The sequence below is a fragment of the Epargyreus clarus genome, unplaced genomic scaffold (assembly GCF_041222505.1).
Source record: "Epargyreus clarus isolate Ecla_fem2 unplaced genomic scaffold, WU_Ecla_fem_2.2 ptg000035l, whole genome shotgun sequence".
In the NCBI taxonomy this organism is placed as follows: domain Eukaryota; kingdom Metazoa; phylum Arthropoda; class Insecta; order Lepidoptera; family Hesperiidae; genus Epargyreus; species Epargyreus clarus.
The window spans coordinates 1,822,030-1,842,386 of NW_027332240.1; the positions used below are offsets into that span (position 1 = coordinate 1,822,030).

Consider the following 20,357-nt stretch of genomic DNA (forward strand, 5'->3'; position numbering starts at 1 on the left):
AGGATTCAGGGTACAAATCCCAGGCACGCATCTCTGAGTTTTCAAAGTTATGTGCATATTAGAAATCAATTATCACTTGCTTTAATAGGAAGGAAAATATCGTGAGGAAACTAACACTACTTTCTCTTCTCGTTCTTTTAAAAAAAGACATGTAAGATCTACCAAGTTGGCCAATTGCATATTGGCAGACTTTGCATTCTTTGAGAACATTTGCTTTTAAAATCACTAGGCTATTGATACTTCTAGTACCCAATATTGGCATAGTAATGGGTTGATGATGATATAACTGATACCAACCTTGCTAGACTTAGTAGTAGCCGTCTGCAGTACTTTATTAATGTCCTTGATGGAGTGTATGGATATATCTAGCGTGGACGCGTCGTGCTTCTCGTCTCTGCGATGTGTGGGCTTCTTGGGTTCAGGATTCTGGAAATAAATGCATTTTTCTAATCATAATCATAATCATCATAATCATAATCTTTATTTGCTAAATAAGGTACAATAGGTGTTAAGATAATGTATAATATCCTCTTGTTTTGCCTTAAAGGCGTGCAAATATACAGTCAGGTATGACAAAATTATTTCTAAGATTATTTATAATATTCACACACACATCATAATTATTATTTACATATAAATGTCAAACATTTTTTTGACATGCAGTTATGTAATTAATATAATATTAATGCATTCATATATTGTCAAAAAATAGTTTAGGCTGTAGAAATTACTACAAAGAAGCCATTCATTTAAACGTTTTTTAAAAATAGTAATGGGCAGATCTTTTAAATGGTCAGGTCTATGAGTTACATACATCAGTGAAGAGTAAAATTAAAAAGTATTAAGTCTTTTGCAATCATATTGATGTTAATGAAATGTCATATATTTATTTTGTAGGCCAACGGCTGCACTTACAAATTGTCAGTTAGAATATTTTTGTTAAAGTACTACCGGATCAGAATGCGAGAAGATCCAGTAAGAAACTCAGTGGGTTTGTCTTTTTTTAATAATAATTTTTACTCTATTTCTCTTTTTTTAAATGCCATCATTGTTTACATATAATTAATAAAGCACTAGCTCCAGTATCTTGCTTTACATTTATCTAAAAAAGAAGTTTATTCAGCAAGGTCCACTACACTTTAACATTTACTCTCTCTCTCTTAAGGAGTCAAAGATACACATATGCTATATTATATGCATATGCATCATTAGCTACCATTTGCAAAGCCTCAGACATCCATGCATTCTGTGTGTAGTAAGGAAAAAGTTATTTTTTCTATTGAAGCAGTGGTAGCCTAGTGGTTGAAATTTGGCCTCTCAATTGAAGGGTCTGAGATTGGAATCCCAGTCAGGCACTATCACTATCACTTGCTTTAACAGTGAAGAAAAACACAGCTGAAAACTGCATACCAGCAATTTCTTTAAAAAAAATTGAGGGAAGTCTACCAATATGCACTTGGTCAGCGCGGCAGACTATGGCCTAATCATTCTCATTCTGAGAGGAGACCTGTGCCCAGCAGAGGGACAATAATGGGTTAATGATGATAATGAAAGGTAGCTAGCACATATTCCAACTTACATAAGTATGATGGCTCAGATCATCCTCCCAGTTGTTGATCTGGTCGGCGAGGGCTGCCAGTCTACCGAACTTCTTCTTGCCCTCCTGAACCCTGGGCTTAGGCTGCTCGCAAACCAACGGTGGTGTTGCTGAGGTGAACTCTGACTCCGTGCGGTGTATCGGTGAGGAGAGGTTTGGTTTGTCTAGAAATAAGAATACATACAGATATAATTGGTTAATGATTTATTCATGGATTTATATCAGCTGCCGATTCCCCACCCCCCAAAGGGATCCAAAATTGTCTTACACATTAAATTTTTACTATTTGGCGTCGCTAAGAGGGACGTTAAATCCTAAATATAGACTTCTGGTTATTTTGAGTAGGTACTATACTGGAATATTTACATAATATTTTATTTATAATTTTGAAAAATGGCAATTAATTTTTAATGTTAACATTATAAATAATTAAAATCAATTGGATCTACAAATAACACATTATGCTCATTTGCTTAAAAAATCTGCTACCCATTCCCACCTATTTATCTGTACCTGAAAATTTAATCTACATGCTTCGTTAGGAAGGAACAAAAAAAAAGAGACAGAATAGTCCATGTTTTTGGCTTAAAACATCTATAGACATAGCATAAAAATAAAATATTACATTCTTAGAAAAAAAAGTAATTAAAGTCCAATTAATTAATTTACCAGTTAAGTTTTCGAAGACCAACCAAAAACTTTAATTGAAACAAAACTGAAATCGACACTGGTGTAATTATTTCGGAGTTAGTAATATTTAAACTTTCTATTCGAAAATGACGCATCTTTATCAATAGCATACAGTTATCATATCCTGTTATTGTTTAGAGATTAATGTTTTGCAATTTATCAATACAGGATATTTGAGTCAGCTCTGAAATTCTGTGATAACTATCAGTGTGGTATTTATTATATTAACACTTTCTTCAATCATAACCCCACACCAGGTAGTGTGTGCTATGGACACACATACAGACAAACATTAACACCCAGACAAAACAAATTTATTCATCATTTAGACATCTATCTGGCCGGGAATCAAACCCAGAACCCACTGTGTCCGACCTGTACAGTGACTGATTTACCATGCAAGTCATCACAAGAACACCATTAAAATAGAAGAGTATAATGTTAATTCGAAAAGCAAAGTAGAAAATAAGTATGCAATCAATCCTGCTGATGGGTTTTCATACCAGTAATTTCATAATTCAATGCAAATAGATTATTGTTTAAAAATCTTTTGAAAAGCATGTATCTTGTTATCATGAATCTTTCCAGCACCCCAAAAGGGTAGCATCTATTAAATGAAGTATAACTTACCAGAATACAAATTCCCGAGTCTATCCAATCTTGATTTGATATTATGTCGAAGGCCAGCTCTCTCTGACTTACACTCGGTCATCTCGCTTGATTCTTTCTCTAAGTGATCCTTAGATGTGTCCTCTGGAAAACATTATAATTAAAATGTCAGTAAAAAGTAACACAATAGTTAATAAAATGTCAGTAACATGTACTATAAAAGTTAGTAACAGAATAAATTGTGACAATCTCGAATTGAAGCAGTATTGCCCCACTGCTGGGCAAGGGTCTCCTCTCAGAGTGCAAAGACTCTAGCTAACACAAGTTGGCTAAGTATGGAATAAGAAAGTCCATACACCTTTGAATTATTCTATGCAAAACTCTCAAATATGTAGATTTCCCTATGAATTTATCACAATTAGAGTTTAAAATACAATAATTCCTATTGTGCAAATATTATCAGAAAATTAGGTTGATATTCATATCAACAACATTAACATGCCAAAGAGTCATGGAGCAAAGTATGTTAGATTACATCAAAAGAGTTAGAAAAAGAGCAGTAGATATAACACAAATTACGAAAATAGAAAATGTCGTAGTCAAAGCTAAACAACTAATGAGATGGGTAGGCCACATGATGAGAGAGTCTAATAACAAATGGACAAAACACATAACAGAATGGACCCCTTGATTCCAATCTAAGAGAAAAACAGGAAGACAGAGAATATGTTGGTCTGACGACATTAAAAAGATTGCAGGTCCACTGTGGTTCAGAACTACTCAGGCGAGAGTAGACTGAAAAGAGCTGGAGGAGGCCTTTGTGTCGCAAAGACACGGCGACACAACTAACGTATTTATTTAATAAATTAATTGATATTCATATCACTGACACTGATAATTCATACTGACAATTGAAATTTAACACATATTTAAAAACATAATCATCAAAATATAAGAACCAAATATAAAGTCATAATATATTATATTAGTTAAAGTTGTTTACCCAATTTCTGCTCCATTTCCATCATAAAATAACAAATATAAAAAAAACAACTAATAATTTTTTACACAGCAAAAAATGAGCAATTATTTTTTAAAACAGCCAAAAACAAGACTATTCTGCATCAAACTGCAATGTTTGACTAATCCAAGACAAACGTTTAACGTAAACAATTATTAATTGTTGTCAAAACTATCATCTTAATTTTGTTTACATAAGGGTTTGTGGAATGGCTATCATTAGAGTGAGTAATTGAATGAGGAAAATAGGGCTTCGTTAATGACCTTTGTATTTATGGGTACTTTAGTTTCGAGAACTGTAAACACACAAGATTAAGCTAATTGAGGTTTTTAACTATTGTAATGGGATAGCTTAAATTGTGGTTTTCAATTAATTTAATGGGATAGCTTAATTAACTTAATAAACTTATAATAATGTTGATTAAATTCTATTTGTATGTTAGTTTAAGATCTTTAATCAAATTAAATGTAGGTTTCTTCAGAATATTTTCCTTCACTGTTATAGATACACACATAACTTGAACACAATAAATGTAAAGGAAAGTTATGTTATGTTACTTGGATTGGAACTTTGGACTACCTAATTGAGAGGCCCATTTTCAACCACTAGGATATTACTACAGTTTATCTTATCCCTTTAGTTTACTAAATGAAATCTCAATCTGAGACATGTTGAGATATGCAGGTTAAAGACATTTGGACTACTAAAACTAATTGGACTACTAATTCATAAGATATAATTTTTCAGAGACATCACAAAATATGTCCTCAATATGATGTGTAACATTGTTAAAACTTAGTTACAGTTCTCAAGTAAATATCCTCATTTTAGAGTTTAATAGATGTTCAAATGAGCTTACCTTCAATTTCTTTAATTATCACGTTATTCCCGCTCTCCAGGCCCCGGTCATACACGATGCTGATAGGAGCATCCCTTTCCTCAACCTGCACCTCAATTTGGATGTCATTTCTGTGAGATATATTGATTTCCACGGACACATCAGAGTTCCGCCTCGTCAGACTCCCTTTCCTAGGGCTCTTGAACTCCCTTTTAGTTACTACAACGTCGTTACGAACTTTCTGCGGCGATCCTGCGTCTACATTAGATTTTTGCACCAATTTGTCACATTTTAAAGAGCTTTTACGCGCTGGGGAGTTGTTTATTCCTTTTTTGGGTGAAATTACGCTTTCCCGCGGAACTTTACTCGGAGATTTAACGGGCGACGCCTGCGATTTAATTATATCTATGTTTTCTGTTAACGGCTTCCTTTTCGGCACTGTTTGCCCAGAATTTGCTAATTTCTGGTCGATTTTCTCCTGCCTAGCCCGTGCCCTTTCCAACATACGCTGGAATACGTTTAAATTTATTAATAGAACATTAAAATTCAAGGCTTCGCAAGCCGTTAATTTATGAGAATACCAAAACCTACCTGAGTGAAAGGATCCATATTCAAAATTGTATAACAATCACAGAAGAGGCGCAAATAACACTACTAGCATTACGAACGTTCACAATCAGTCTTTTTTACACAAACTAACACGAAACTTCACAAACAATGATTATAATTGTGCTCCTATGGGAAAATTTCACCCGTTGCAAGTTTGACATTCACAACAAACCGAAATATTTGAATCGAGTACCCGCGACATCCGGCGGAGGGCGCTGTTTACTGTTGATATCTGTGTCTATGGTTAAAGTTATTATTATTTCTAAATTATAAATAACAATCGTTATATTTTTTTAAAGTAGTATACTTCATTAACCGTTATGAATTCTATTTAACTTTATGTAATTTTGCCTCTGAGAATCTTACAGAAATACCTATTTTTATTTATGGTATTTTTTTGCAACGTGTGTGATACTGCGGCTATAAAGAGATGTACGCAAACCTTTAGATGGATACGACCATAGAGTATTATTATATACATGATACGACCAAGGTATTCCGTGGATACGACCGATTTTATCCTGGTCTGTGGTCTGCTATACCACTATTCATTTAGATTGTAATGTATTTTGAAATAAAAATTAACATAAAGATGATGGCAATCTAACTTTTAACTCTTTACTAGCCACAAAGATAATTAAAGCCTATTAAAGGTGCTTCAACTTATTTCTCAAGGACATGACTTTTGGATTGGAACGGCGAACACTTATTCTGTAGCAGATTGCATTAATGCATGCTTGTTTGCCGCTTGCTTTATTTTAAATCTATATAGGTATTCACATAGAAGAGAAAAGCAAGCGTATTCATAAATATTTAAAATGTTTAATATTTTCACCTCTATCTCTTAACAGGAAGAAAATCATGAAGCCAGGGAAAGGATTCAGAGGTTTTGAACAAAGAGTGCTGAAACTCACACTTCCCCAAAAGCAAATTGTCTGTAATTATTGTAGCCGTAGCCAGGAGTGGAGTTTGTGTGTGCAAACCCTTTGGCGAAGAAAAATCGTCAGAGTTGTGCGAAAATAGGTCGTCAGAATATTACAACGCCTCCCAAAACAATATACAGACTACAGGAACTACGGCTATATGAAGTAGACATCCTTGTTTTTTCTGTTCCATGTAGACATCTAATTCAATTAATGAAGTCACAGGGCCATTACTCATTTTATTTATCACACTAAAGCAGAGTTTACAGTGAACAAGCAATTTTCATTTTTTTGTGTATAGAATAAAATGAAATAAAAAGACCGTTAATAGTTTAAAGTAGATGCATTTTGTGAATAAATGTAATCATAACGCCATCTGTTGTCCACTAGCGGTAGTTCGTAAACAAGTTTTCTAAGTTTAAAGTTCGTGAAGTTTTTTGCAGCTTTTTAGAAGTTGTACGTGTTTGGAGACAACTTTCTACATTAACCCTTTACACCCGAAGATTTTTTTTCGCAATTTCCGATTCAAAACGTTTATTACGGCTTTTTATATAGCTTAAGGGATCCACAAAAAATAGGAAAAAAAATCCAGAGTTTATACTTAATCCAGAAATCGACCCGCACGATCGTGAGTCTCCGGTGGGAACTGTCACACTCACGATCGTGAAAATTGCAAAAAAAAATAGTTTTTTATCAAAAAATATTACAAGTTTAAAACAATTTGGAGATATTTAACATCACTGTCTTTATTTTCATTAGTCTTTATAAAAAATCTGTCTTGGCAATGAAACCTAAACTACGTAATTCTATGAAAATCAACATTCTTCTTTCTTCTGTTATTGCCTCCGTCTTCAATCCAGGTCTCCAAGGCGTAGGTATTCTTGGCTAGGGAATACATCCAATGATAATTCAGATAGAGAAAACTTTAGCCATATCTATTGCAATTAAATTAAGTTTTCGACCAGTTCTTCTTAGATAATATAAATTTGTGCATCTGGTTACATATCAAGAGCCTCACAATTAAAATATTAATAAAAATATTTCTTTGTAAACTTTACTGGAGATGTTGGTAGGGATGTATAGACCTTTTCAAGACAGAAAACGTATTCTTTTCCAAGCTATTTTTCGATGTGTTGGACGTAAAGATGCTCGGCGGCGAGAAATTTCTAGGGATGATTTTGAAGTAGATGGTTGAGGTTCAGGCTCAAGTTCCAGATCCAATTCTAGGTTAGTTTCTATTTGAGGGTCTGCATGTGCTTCTGGATCTGTTTCAGGGCACAATTCTTTAAATTGAAACTCTTCTAATCTATTTGGTTGAAGCTCTTCACTTTCATGAAGATCTTCAATGTCCGATATATTTCTCCTCACCCCGCACTGGCAAAATCTGATTGTCATTTAAATGTATTCCTAAAATTGAAACAAACAAAATTGTTATTGACGAAACTTACACATAACTGGTAATAGCAATAAAAGCATTTTCATCAAACGTTATTCTGCACCAACACCCGAAGGCACACGATCGTATCAGTTGAGATTTGCAACCTAATTGTATCTAAATTGCAAGTTAATCGAATAAACTACTAAAGTCCACGTATTTAGTGTTCTTTTAGCTTTTAAATTAGCAATAATTAATAATAGATACTTAACATTTAATACCAAAAATAATTATATACCTGTGACAGTGCGCGGGTCGAAAAAATCTGCCATCTTTGGACGAGTCCCTAGCACAACTGACCGCCTGCACCCCGCTCACTTAGCCGGTATCACGTGCGATACTCTCCTCACGATCGATCGGCATCGGTTGCGTTTCGAAAAATAAGAAGCTATCACGTGGGAATTTTTTTAAAGTGAAACTCACGCTCATATCATCTCGGGTGTAAAGGGATAAGACACGTAGAGAAAGTTAATATAAGTTTATTTTCTTATGGTTATCTTATTAATTTATATTTACATGAATACGAGCGATTTAAAAACTTAACCCATTTTTTGTTATACAAATAATACCGTTTTCAATATTGTATGCACATATAATACAGACTAACTTGGACACAGCTGAATTTAGACTTCAAATTAATAATATTAACCCGAAATTATATTTATTTAAAAGTTAAGAAAATTCTTAAGATTCCAGTGAGCACTTCGCTTAAGTTTAAGTATACGTATTGGTAATATACGCGTATAGTATGAAGTCGGTAATAATGTGTATATTTCCATGCAGCTAATGTAGACCATGTTAGTATTATTACGACGTTCATAACGTGTAGCTGGATAGTGCACTGAGAGACTAAATTTTAATAATAAATAATGGGTGAGTTTTTGTTATATTTTGATTTTTTAAGTTGAATTACTAATTAAAGGTCTTTTGTGTACATAACATTCACTTTGTAGGTAGTATTTAGTAATTTATAGAGTAAACAATGTATTAAGAATGGAAATAAATAAATATGAAATTGTTTGGTTTTACCTCTAACCGGTTTCGTGAAAATACATCTATAGAACTATGTTTGTTTGTTTGATTGTAATGAATAGGCTCAAAAACTACTGGACCGATTTTAAAAATTCTTTCACCATTCGAAAGCTACATCATGCACGAGTAACATATATTTTATATGAAATATATTTGATAAATATATTTTGAAGCGATACAAAGTTTGCCTGGTCAGCTATTAAATAATAGATAAACAAAAATAATTCAATATTGCTTTTAAATACCTAATTTTAGTTTATTCTGTTGAATTATACATTTTTATTTTATAATTAAAAAATAAATAAAATAAATTGTTTTAGGAGTCTCAAATAATAAATAGGACAATAAATAAGAATAAGTAGATACATATGCACTAATAAGGACAAAGGGAAATTGTATTAACCATATCATATTTTATTATAATTTAAAAATCTTAGCCAAATTATCTACCATCTCTTAATTTACACAGTAGGTAGGTTTGTATATAATTAATACTCCATAATAATATTGTTATCAAATGAACAAATCTATTAACTTGCATATAAGGAAAATAATTCTTTGTCTTTATCAAGGATGATAATGTCTGACTCCGAAAGTAGTGGCCAGTCGACCTTCAGTCTTCAGTCGAAGATGATTGCTATAGAGGTCAGGGTTACGGACAAAGCCACTTTAGATTCTTGTACTGTGCCCTAAGTAATATATCGTAAACAGTTTTATATACTTACAAGCTGTACTCGACATTTCACGCATTTAAAAGTGTAAACATTGAAAATTATGTTTTCAGATAAAAATATAGATAGATTGATAAATAAGATAAAATATTATGATTAATATTCTTGGGGTCAAATGGTGTCTACTTATAACATCGGCTACAGCTAGTGAAAGTTCTGTCAAAATCAGTCCAGCCTTTTCGAAGATTAGCCGCGACAAACAGACAGAAATTTTAATATTTTTTTTATCAATAAGTACCGTATACCTATAGGTACCTACTTTCATACGAAGTTATAAAATCTGCTATTTTTACATTACAGAGTATCTTTTTTATTTGTTTAGGCTATTTGTTTTATTTTAATTAAGATATATTATCTTCTGTGTCAGCATAATTTATATATTACGAGTATTAAAAGCCCTGCAGTGTGAATAATAACGAAATAAAAACACGTAAGTATATAATTTGTGGTTAAAGTAATTCGAACTGTTTCCTCATATTGTATTAGCATTATTTACTGAATGAGTTCATCGTTTAAGATAATAGGCACTTGGCAAGAAATACGTCCTCCTTAGCATACCGTATACAGGAAAATCCTGGAATATTCGCTAGTCTAACCACAATCCAACCGACAAACCGTATTGCAATTAGCAAGTCATTTTTTAAATATTGAAGTAACAGACGAGCATGCAGTCCACCTGATGGTGAGTGGCTACTGCCGCCCTTGGATATCTGTAATCAACCCCAGATAGGATTAGATATTCCTACCTGAGGTCGGCCACAGATGCGCCGCTACCTCTGAGGACTAAGCTGGAACGCCTCGGAAAATTATGTCTCCTTTTTAATATCATTACTATACCCTTCAAACCAGGACACAGCAACGCTTAACGCTGCTGTTATAAGGCTGAAATAGGCGTGTTCTACCACCTTCCAGGTATAAAACGGATTCTATCCGAAGCTGGATTCGACAATCCAGACGCGTTGCCATGTTTTGACCATAGACTGAGAATTTTTTCATCTATGGTTTTGACGGTGCCTGTGCCAACCCAAAAAAGAATTAATTATTTATCTGTACGGCCGAGGATCGAACCCGGAAATCTGTGTATGTGACCGCTCCGCCACAGGGGTTATTCCATACATAGTAACATAGTCAGAATGAACTTATGAAATTATCTGAACTAGACAGGTAAGACCAGTTTTAATCAAAGTTAACGAGTAGGAAGATAAATCATGATCTATAGAAAAAATAGCGGTGGATTTTTAATATCTTTAGATATGTGATGCTGATTATGCGTGGGTGAACATGTTCTGGCCGTCTATCTTTCTTGATAACTAACGCCACTTATTATTTTAAACAATCTATAAAATAAACAATCTATAAAATGTGTTGCCTAAAACAATGTCTTCATACTTGAAGGTTGTAGACATACTTTTCCGAGGCGTTCCAGCTTAGTCCTCAGGGGTAGCGGCTTATCTGTGGCCGACCTCAGGTAGTAATATCTAATCCTTTCTAAGGTTGATTACAGATTTCCATGAACACTTACCATCAGGTGGACTGCATGCTCGTCTGCTACTCCTATATAATAGGACAAATGTGTAGAATTCCCCACAATATTTTCCTTTGGGGTTAAAATGATAATTAATTTCTAATACGCACATGTCATTGAAAAATCAGATTATAACACGATACCATATATATTTTTAGTTCGACTAATGGGACTAATTAAGCACGCCTACTGACCGGTATCACTAGACCCATTAGAGGTCAACTTGTTGCTTTAACCTCATTGATAACATGACCTCACTAAATATACATTGTTTGTTTAATGGTATGTCATAGGTACCTACTTGCAGTATCTCAGGGAATTGCATGAAGTTGATAAATGCTATTGTATAGGTCAGGGGTTACCAACCAGTGGTCCGCAGAAGCCAAATTATGGTCCGCAAACGATTTTAAATTTAGCGAGCCGTTTCTTAAATCTTAAATTAGTCGTTTGAAACATAGATTAGTAAAGATTACTCACTCCTAACAAGAAAATGTACCCAGTTTTGACAATTGAAATAGTTGCGTAAAAAAGTTTTGCCACGTCTCCGTGCTAAAATATTTGAAATAATTATTTATTTATTATGTAAATTACGCAGTATTACTTTTTTATTCGTAAATTTTCTCTAAAACTGTTTTTATTTGTCAAGAATTCAAGATAAGAACTTACTAATAAGCCGTTTGTGGCTTCATTCAATTTCAAGGCGGCGAAGTATCTTTACTAATCTATGGTTTGAAAGTAAGTGATGACTTGCGTGTAACTTTGTTAAAAATGTTAGTCTTAGGATAGCTGAACTTGTAAAGATGAAGAAATTACATTAATACAAAACTGCAAAAGTTAATGCTATAATATTATTATTTCTTTTTATGTATGTTCCTATTGTTTTCATTGAAAGTTAAAGTTTCAGTCTGATTATTACAGTTTATTTTTATTTGACCTATATAGTGGTCCCTGCTAACAAGAATGTCATAAACGTGGTTCCTGACCAAGAAAAGGTTGAGAATCTCTGGTATAGGTAGTACTTTTATTACGAAGGGGAATCCTTCAAAAGGCACTGAGGCCGTGGGAGCGACACGGGGTTATGTGGGATTTTTACGCCACTAACCAATGGTGGTCATACTTGGCGCTGCGTGGAGGATCCTGGGATGTCCAAAGGAACGTAACCAGAGTCCTCTGTGCGCCGTTGCCCCGTCGGATTCGAGCTCCTACTCTTGCCATCCACAACCCTGGAAGTCCCCTTTCAGTCTCCTCTTACGACAAGCAAGGGATACCGTTTTATTCTGGCCCCGAGACTACAAAAACAGTATGAGTAGTACCTACAGTATTTTTAGTTTGTCGTTTTTATTGTAGTTTCGTAACACGTCAGGCGGACTGCCTGACTTTAAGTGGCACTGGTAATCAACCCCAAATAGGGTTTGAGACAACAGATGCGTCGCTACCCTGAGGACTAAGTTGAAACGCCTCAGAGATATGTCCTTCTTACAAACACTGCTGTTATTAGGCAGCAATAGGTGCGAGGGTGGTGTAGGTTTTTGATATCATCTCGTAGTGCCAAGGAAAATAAACTAATATTGAAATCATTTTATATTTATTAAGTAGTCATAACGGGGAAGAACAAACATGTTGTCACTTTATTATGTACAGTCACATAGTAAAAAAATGATTGAGCTTAAAAAGGAAATACCTAGTTTACTTAGAATTTATTGAAGTCATTTGATACCTAGTAATAAGAGGAAAACATTGATGTAGTAATTTCTTACTTACTGTAGAAATAATACTTTTTTCAATACCTACTTACCTTGAACTACATATGTAGACTATGGAAAATTTTATATATAAAATTCTCGTGTCACAATGTTAGTTACCGTAATCCTCCGAAACGGCTTTACCGATTTTCACCAAATTATATGCATATTCAGTAGCTCTGAGAATCGGCTACTATCTATTTTTCATACCCCTAAGTGATAAGGGTTGTTCACCCTTAATATTTTTTATTTACATGGCAACACAACGTTTGCCGGGTTAGCTAGTACTTGTCTAAAATTTTTGAAATGATTGAACTGATTCGGATAGCACTTTCAAACTATAACTGATGAGGTTTTATGCCGAATATTTTTAGAGCTTCTGAGAGAAACCGAAAAGGTATCTTATTTGGGGTTACATGATCCATCGAATCCATCTTGCCAAACTGGATCCTAATGTAAATTAATTATCGATCCATCTATAATTCAATTTGTTAAAATGTTAGTAAGTCAAGGGTACATTATGTGCTTACTTACTAAAAGTAATGGCTATATCAATTTTGCAATCAACCAGACATGATCTATGTAATTTATATATGTATAACTTACTGTAAGGTCACATTTATTATTATACCTTACTGCGTTAGTTCAACATTATAAAAATAAATAAAATTAAAATTAGTTTAAAACCTTTTACTCGAAAAATAATGCTGGGCACATATTTAATTGTATAACGCTGTATTCGTGATTAAAAAAAACAAAAGGGTATTATGGCGGGAAACGGCAGATGCACAGATTAATAAATAGTTACTACGTAAGCACATGTCAAGGACGATGATTGTGGAGGTCTTGGAATTAATTAAAAATAACTTAATTTACAAAATACATTGTGCAAGAATGATATAAATGCTTCTACAAAACCACGAATGTGTCATAACAGCCATATGCTCATACATATTCAAACAGAGAATATAATTTATTGCATAATTTCGATGTATGCCTGGCCGGGAATCGAACCCGGGACCTGCGTTTCTAACTAGTGACCACTGCGTCACAAGAGTCGTCAATTAACAATAATCTCTATTGCAACATCTTCATTACTGCAAATGCACTATAAAAAGTTATGAAAACTAAAAACTAATAACTCTACTGCGTACACTACTCCCTATTTGATCTTTACCATAAGGGCACAGGGGCCCATGCTCAGGGCCCCAACATAAGAGGGGCCCCAATAAGCCAATACCTATATTCACTTACACGACACACTAAGATTTTCGTTCAACATTTTTAAATTAACTCAATTTTTCGTTTACTATCTACCACATTAGGGCACTCGAATTATTATGTGCTCAAGGGCCCGGCATTTCTTGGCAGCTCTGCGTACTACACTGGTTATTCAAACATACTTAGTTCAGAGTTATGTTAAGTTTGACATAATGTACTTAATTTACGAGTATTGTAGTCAGTATAATGTAAATACGAGAAAGACTTGAATAATAAGTATAATAACTATCGATCATGGTGTCAAGATGATCGTATTGTTTAGTATTTATGGTTATTAACTAGATTTAGGATCCATTGTGTACCTACTTTAGTTAGTGTCTAAATATATATTCCTTATACAACGGCACCATCGACATATTCTATTGTCTTATTCTACCTAATAAAAGCAGTATTGTTACAAGTTCCACTTCCGGCAGCTCGCTAGCATATCTTATATTAACGTATTTATATTTAATCGTCTGTATTTAATACTGTGTAATAAGAATTTAGAGTGATTATTATATTTTATTTATATTGTATAATTTTGTAACCAATTACAAGTAATATTTGATTATTATGAGTTCCACTTCCGGGGCTTCGCTAGCGGTCTGTTTATTAAAATATATTTATTTGATATTAAATTTAATTAATAATAATAATTTAGATCACCAACTTTATTTTATTTGTTTTGTAAATGACTAACTAATAATTTGTATCCGAGATTATAAATACGGGTGTCGGCCATTTTTGTAAGGTATTAATAAACCAACCGTCGAATTGAACGCATCTTTATTTCAACCTTTCGAGTGGAAGTGTGAAGGGATCACAGTATGTTATACCTATGTTCTTCTTTGAATTGCACCATAACTCATAAGGAACATTCACTTTTTGGTGTACTTACAGAAACTAACTTTAAATTGAGAAAAAAATACACAAACACCCAACCAGAAATAAAGCATGATAAATTTGAAGCAGCTGAATCGATTTTCTTTAAACATAGCTAAGACTAATTTTAACCAAGTCACTATTCAAATACAAAAATAAATCAAAATCGTTTCATTTGCTTAGGAAGTATAAATACAGACGCGCAAACTAACTTATAACGCCTTTTTTTTTGAACGGCTTAAATCTTCGATCAATGTTGATCGAAGGCTTAAATCTTTAATATTGCGGCAAGAAACAAAATCTTTACTAATATTATAAACCCGAAAGTAACTCTGTCTGTCTGTCTGGTTGTCTCTTCTTCACGCCCAAACCACTGAACCGATTTTAATGAAATTTTGTACAAAGATAGTCTGAGATCCGAGAAAGGACATAGGAGAGTTTTTATCCCGAAAATCCCCTGGGAACTAGGGACGGCGATCTAAGATCGATTAATCGGAGAATCGATCTTTTGGACCCAAAACATCGATTATTTTAATCGATATTAGTAAGGATTGAATCGTAAACTATGCATTTTATCAAGTAATGATCTTTAGCAAATTTGAAGGTACGAATTTTCAGTTTTATGTATGTTAGTATGTTATATTATTTTCTTTTAAACGCGGGCGAAGCCGCGGGCAATAACTAGTATTTTATAAAAAAGACATGTACACTATATGTATATTGTTAATTTCATTAATAATATTTAATTAATATTCAATTTCAGGTTCCGTTACCATTGTGCTGTCAATCATTGCAGTGGTGGTCATTGTCAACACCGTGGATGCTGGTAAGGCAATCCTCGTTGGTACACTTAAGGCAGAGGCTTTGCGCCCCGGGCCTCTGGTCCGCCTCCGAATGTCTACAAATTCCCTTGTAAACATTTGTAAAAACTTGTAAAATTAAATCAACTTCTTAGACTAGGGGCCTCATTCAACATTTTCGTCCCGGGATTCCGACGAACTTAGTCCGCCACTGACAATCCTGTTGACAAAATGGACCATTATAAGTCAAGCATTCTGATGCTACTAAAATACCTAGTGATTCCTAAAATACAATATATTCTTCCACAGTCATCTAAATTTGTAACATCTGTTCTTTTTTTCTTCTTTTGTACAGTAGACATTGTAAAAATCAGACGACATTCCACAACTCAAAGCAAGACTTATGCCAATTCCAAACCTAAAAATATATAAAAAAGGTATTTAAAAGTGACGTAAATTATCAATAACCAGAAATTAGGCGACCAGTACAAGAATCAGTGTGATGTGACTGTAACACAAGTAATAATTCTCACAAAACATTCTCCACTTCCAGCTGGTACGGCCAGCTGCCCGCTCCCCTCCAAGATCTACGGCTGCAGCCCGAAGTGCCTCCAGACGTACGACTGCAGCAACGGCAAGGTCTGCTGCCCCAACTCTTGCAACGCGAAGTCCTGTGTCGACCTGGCTACCTTCGGCAGTGCTAGCACCGGGAACAATAAGTACTCACAATGTAAGTTACTACATAAAGCAGAAGCAATATGTATCTATATATTTTTAAAAGCCCTGTGGCATTCAAAGATTCCCTGTGTCATGGATACACACAAATAGAAATACGAATACACAAACACCCAGACCCAGAATAGAAATCTAAATTCATCATTCAGGTATCTGTCTATCCGGGGATCAAACCCAGAAACTACGCGACAGATCAGTATATAATGTGGCGGTGATCCCTCCGAACTTAAACTACAAAGGATTCATATTCGACTATCAGATCTTATCAAACCCAATATTTTGTAGTGCGCAGACCATGGAAGAGAAAAGCAAGGCGCAGATCAATCTGCGAGAAAACCAACTTCATCATAGTTCTGCCAAAGCCAATGTCATTTTTGCTTTTTGTCAACTGATGTTTTACCACTGTTTTTTCAATAACACACGTATGTTGCATATTTCCAGCTGGCGGCACTGGCGTGTATTGCAATAACGAAAAGTGCAGGCCTTCTGAGGTCTGCAAAATGGATCCTGCTACCAAGAGGATGAAGTGTATGAGGGCTTAAACTCTAAACTAATCTTAATATTAATGCCTAAGTTCTAGTTCGCTCTGAAGTTGTAAGACATATCTGAAATGTTGAAATAAGTAATAAGTAGAGATATAGAACTAACTTGCTTACTGATAGTTGAAGGGCCCTGGCAAAATCCTAGGGGCCCCAGATAAAGGGGCCCGTGCTCCGACAAGCTAAGAATTTTAACTACAATGAGGACATTGGTAGGTGTCAACAGTTTCACTAAAGATTGCATTCCAACATCAAATAGAAAGGCAGCATTTCTCTCGCTCCTTTTCTATTATGTGCGAATGAGATATGTAAATAGAAAGACCGCCGAATTTGATTTCTTTATTTACTAAAAGTAAGTTAGTTTCTGCAACTTCAGATAGTACTAGATCTTTGGTGCTACTCATACTTACTCATTTTGTTATTTTTTACTTCTATTTACGATAAGCAAACTTTTTGTAATAAAGTTTAATAATATACCAATCTTTTCATTTCTGCCGAAAAAGAAATGCAGTTCGGATAACGCTGTGTATTTTGTGCCGAAATCGTTTTATTCTATTAGATTCAAGTAACAAACTTGGACATTTAGAATCAGCTTCAGATAAAATTAGAGCTCTACCTGTGGTCGATCACATAATATCGATGACATAACTTAACCCAATATGGGTTAAGTTATTTTTTATAAGTTTCGGGTTAATTAAAACATTATAGAACTAGGAACGGATATTGATAATAAATGAATAACGTTTTCTACACTCATACCCACCATATTTTTACTGTGCCGTCGGTGCAATGGACATACTAAGAAACGAATAGACAAACGCTCAAACCCAGAAAAAATCATTTCATCATATAGAAATCTGTCTGGCCGGTATGGTGACCGCACCGACAGGCGGATCGCCAAATAAAATTAAATCCTAATAAAAATATACAGTTCTGTTCTTACAATGTAATTAGTTAAGTATTTACCATAAGGACACTTGGGGCCCACGGCCAGGGCCGCCGACCTCACGGGACCCCTGAAAAGCCAAAATATGATTTAGTGACGTTTGGTTTATTATTAAACATACAAATTTAAATCTATCAACAAAATTTTCTAATAACTGCAACGTAGTTTTGTGTTCAAAATTACTGTCAAACTGGGCCCCAAATCCTTGCATGCCCAAGGGCCCTTTGGCTAAAACAGTCCTGGTAATGTGCCCACCCCTTTATAAGGGAAGTGGGCGGTTGCCACCAGGGCTGTGGGCTGTGTAGTCAATATTTCTTAGTACCCGAGCAGCGTTGACTGAGATTGCGCGTAGCTTTCGCAAAGTTAACTTTAACGAGTTGTGAGTTGTTTGTACCTCGGAAAGTGTGATTTTCAAAGTGGAATCAAAACTTTTAAATGTAAGAACCAGAGAACAATATAAACATAATTTAACAAAGTCGGTTTCAACGTTAATAAAATTAATCTATTTTATAAATATCTAAAAAGTGGTGATTCAAAAAAAAACATTATCTAATCTACACGAAACCTATGTTCGGACACTTCTAGGTAATTTTAGAAATAGCGGAGCATTTTTTGACAGATCTTTCAGCTTTACAAGTTATAAAAACTGTTTGAAGGATACCTGTAAAGAATTTCAGGATTTTTTTCTTTATTTTTAATGTTTTTTTTAAATATGATTTAATACTTTAATGGCTTTAAAAAACACCTTAAAACTTAACTTATACCTACCATGTTTTTAGGGTAAAAAACTAACCCAAAGGGTAAAAACGGAACCCTATTACTAAGACTTCGCTGTCTGTCCGTCTGTAAAAAATAATGAACATTTAGTGATACAGAAGCCTCTATGTGCGAGTTCGACTCATACTTGGCGAATATTATAAGATTCAAGTAACAAGCTAGCATGCCACTTATGCAGTTCCCATGATGGTCAGTGGTCACTGCCAGGCATGGACTATGTACTCGTATGTCATAGATTAGTAAAGATACTTCGCCGCCTTGAAATTGAATGAAGCCGCAAATGGCTTATTATAGTAAGTTCTTTTTTTGAATTATTGACAAATAAAATAATTTTTAGAGAAAATTTACGAATAAATAACGAATACTGCGTAATTTACATAATAAATAAATAATTTATAATAATTATTTCAAATATTTTAGGGACATTTTAGCACGGAGACGTGGCAAAACTTTTTTACGCAACTATTTCAATTCTCAAAACTGGGTACATTTTCTTGTTAGGAGTGAGTAATCTTTACTAATCTATGTCGTATGTAAACAACTTCTTATAAAATAGGAGTTATAACTGAACTCAATCAAACCAGGTTGCCAGTCCTAAAATGATAGCCTCATATGTACCTAAGTCAATCGACATCCACAACCAAAGATTACAACAAAATACTTATTTTAAGTCTCGAATTTGAGTAAAATTAATATATTTTGGATTTTAACAGAACAATGAAAACAGTTTCAGATTTAAAATTCAAAAGCATTTTACATACACGAGTTACTGTAACTACTTATTTTAAATTTGAGAAAAATATATACTTATTTTGAATTAACAGAAATTAACAGAACAATGAAAACAGTTTCAAATTTAAAATTCAAAAGCACTTTACATGCACAATTTACAATATTCTGATGTCTGACTGTCATTTTCATGACTATCATCCATTAAAATTGTATAGCTTCGAGGACAAATGGATTAAATACATAGGACATAGGGCTATAAGCTAACTTAACCTGGGTAATAAGTCGTGCATGAAAGTGATTTTTTATTATGTAGGAGTATCAGACATGCATGCGTACAGTCCATCATCATCATCATCATCAACCCATTACCGTCCCACTGCTGGGCACGGGTCTCCTCTCATAATGAGAAGGATTAGGCCATAGTCCACCGCGCTGGCCAAGTGCGTATTGGTAGACTTCACATACCTTTAAGATTTTTTTTTTTATAAATCTTTCAGGTATGCTGGTTTCCTCACGATACGAGTACAGTCCACCTGATGGTAAATGGCTACTCCTATCTCTGGTAGGAAGCTAATCTAGATAATACTATCTAGGTTAGTTAGATTCCTACCAAAGGTCGGCCACAGGTGCATTGTTACCCCTAAGCACAAAGTTGAGATATCTCGGATTAGTTTGCTTTCACTTACCACACTCCTCAATGGTGAATTGGTCTCAGATGTCCATAAGCGGCATCAGGCAATTACCATCAGCTGGACAGGAAGCTTAATTGATACTTGTTTATAATAAAAATCTTAGCCTTTTTAAAGAAGCAAATATGAGTCTTCCTGATAATAATCTAAACAATTCAAGAAATTACCTCGATCGTAAAGGTTGCTTCCCCTGAGGACCGTTTTGAAGATTAGATAGGTAATTGACCAAGTGCAAGTCGAAC

General features: G+C 34.3%; 2 protein-coding genes across 2 annotated transcripts in view; one reads left to right on the plus strand and one right to left on the minus strand.

Annotated features, from left to right (window-relative positions):
- scra (anillin, actin binding protein) overlaps positions 1 to 5,536 on the minus strand; it is a 68,972-nt gene extending 63,436 nt beyond the window's left edge. Inside the window, exons 1-5 of the mRNA XM_073092061.1 lie at positions 5,347 to 5,536; positions 4,777 to 5,263; positions 2,918 to 3,040; positions 1,580 to 1,761; positions 298 to 426 (exon numbers count right to left, since the gene is read on the minus strand). Of these exons, the coding sequence (XP_072948162.1) occupies positions 298 to 426; positions 1,580 to 1,761; positions 2,918 to 3,040; positions 4,777 to 5,263; positions 5,347 to 5,364 (939 nt within the window). The 5' untranslated portion in view covers positions 5,365 to 5,536. The remainder of the gene's footprint in view (positions 1 to 297; positions 427 to 1,579; positions 1,762 to 2,917; positions 3,041 to 4,776; positions 5,264 to 5,346) is intronic.
- A 2,933-nt stretch (positions 5,537 to 8,469) lies between these two features.
- Positions 8,470 to 17,447, plus strand: LOC140756544 (waprin-Thr1). Its single transcript, XM_073092066.1, has 4 exons — positions 8,470 to 8,595; positions 15,661 to 15,723; positions 16,251 to 16,427; positions 16,874 to 17,447. The coding sequence occupies exons 1-4, from the start codon at positions 8,592 to 8,594 to the stop codon at positions 16,972 to 16,974; spliced, it is 345 nt and encodes a 114-aa protein (XP_072948167.1). The 5' UTR covers positions 8,470 to 8,591; the 3' UTR covers positions 16,975 to 17,447.
- Positions 17,448 to 20,357: the final 2,910 nt, after the last annotated feature.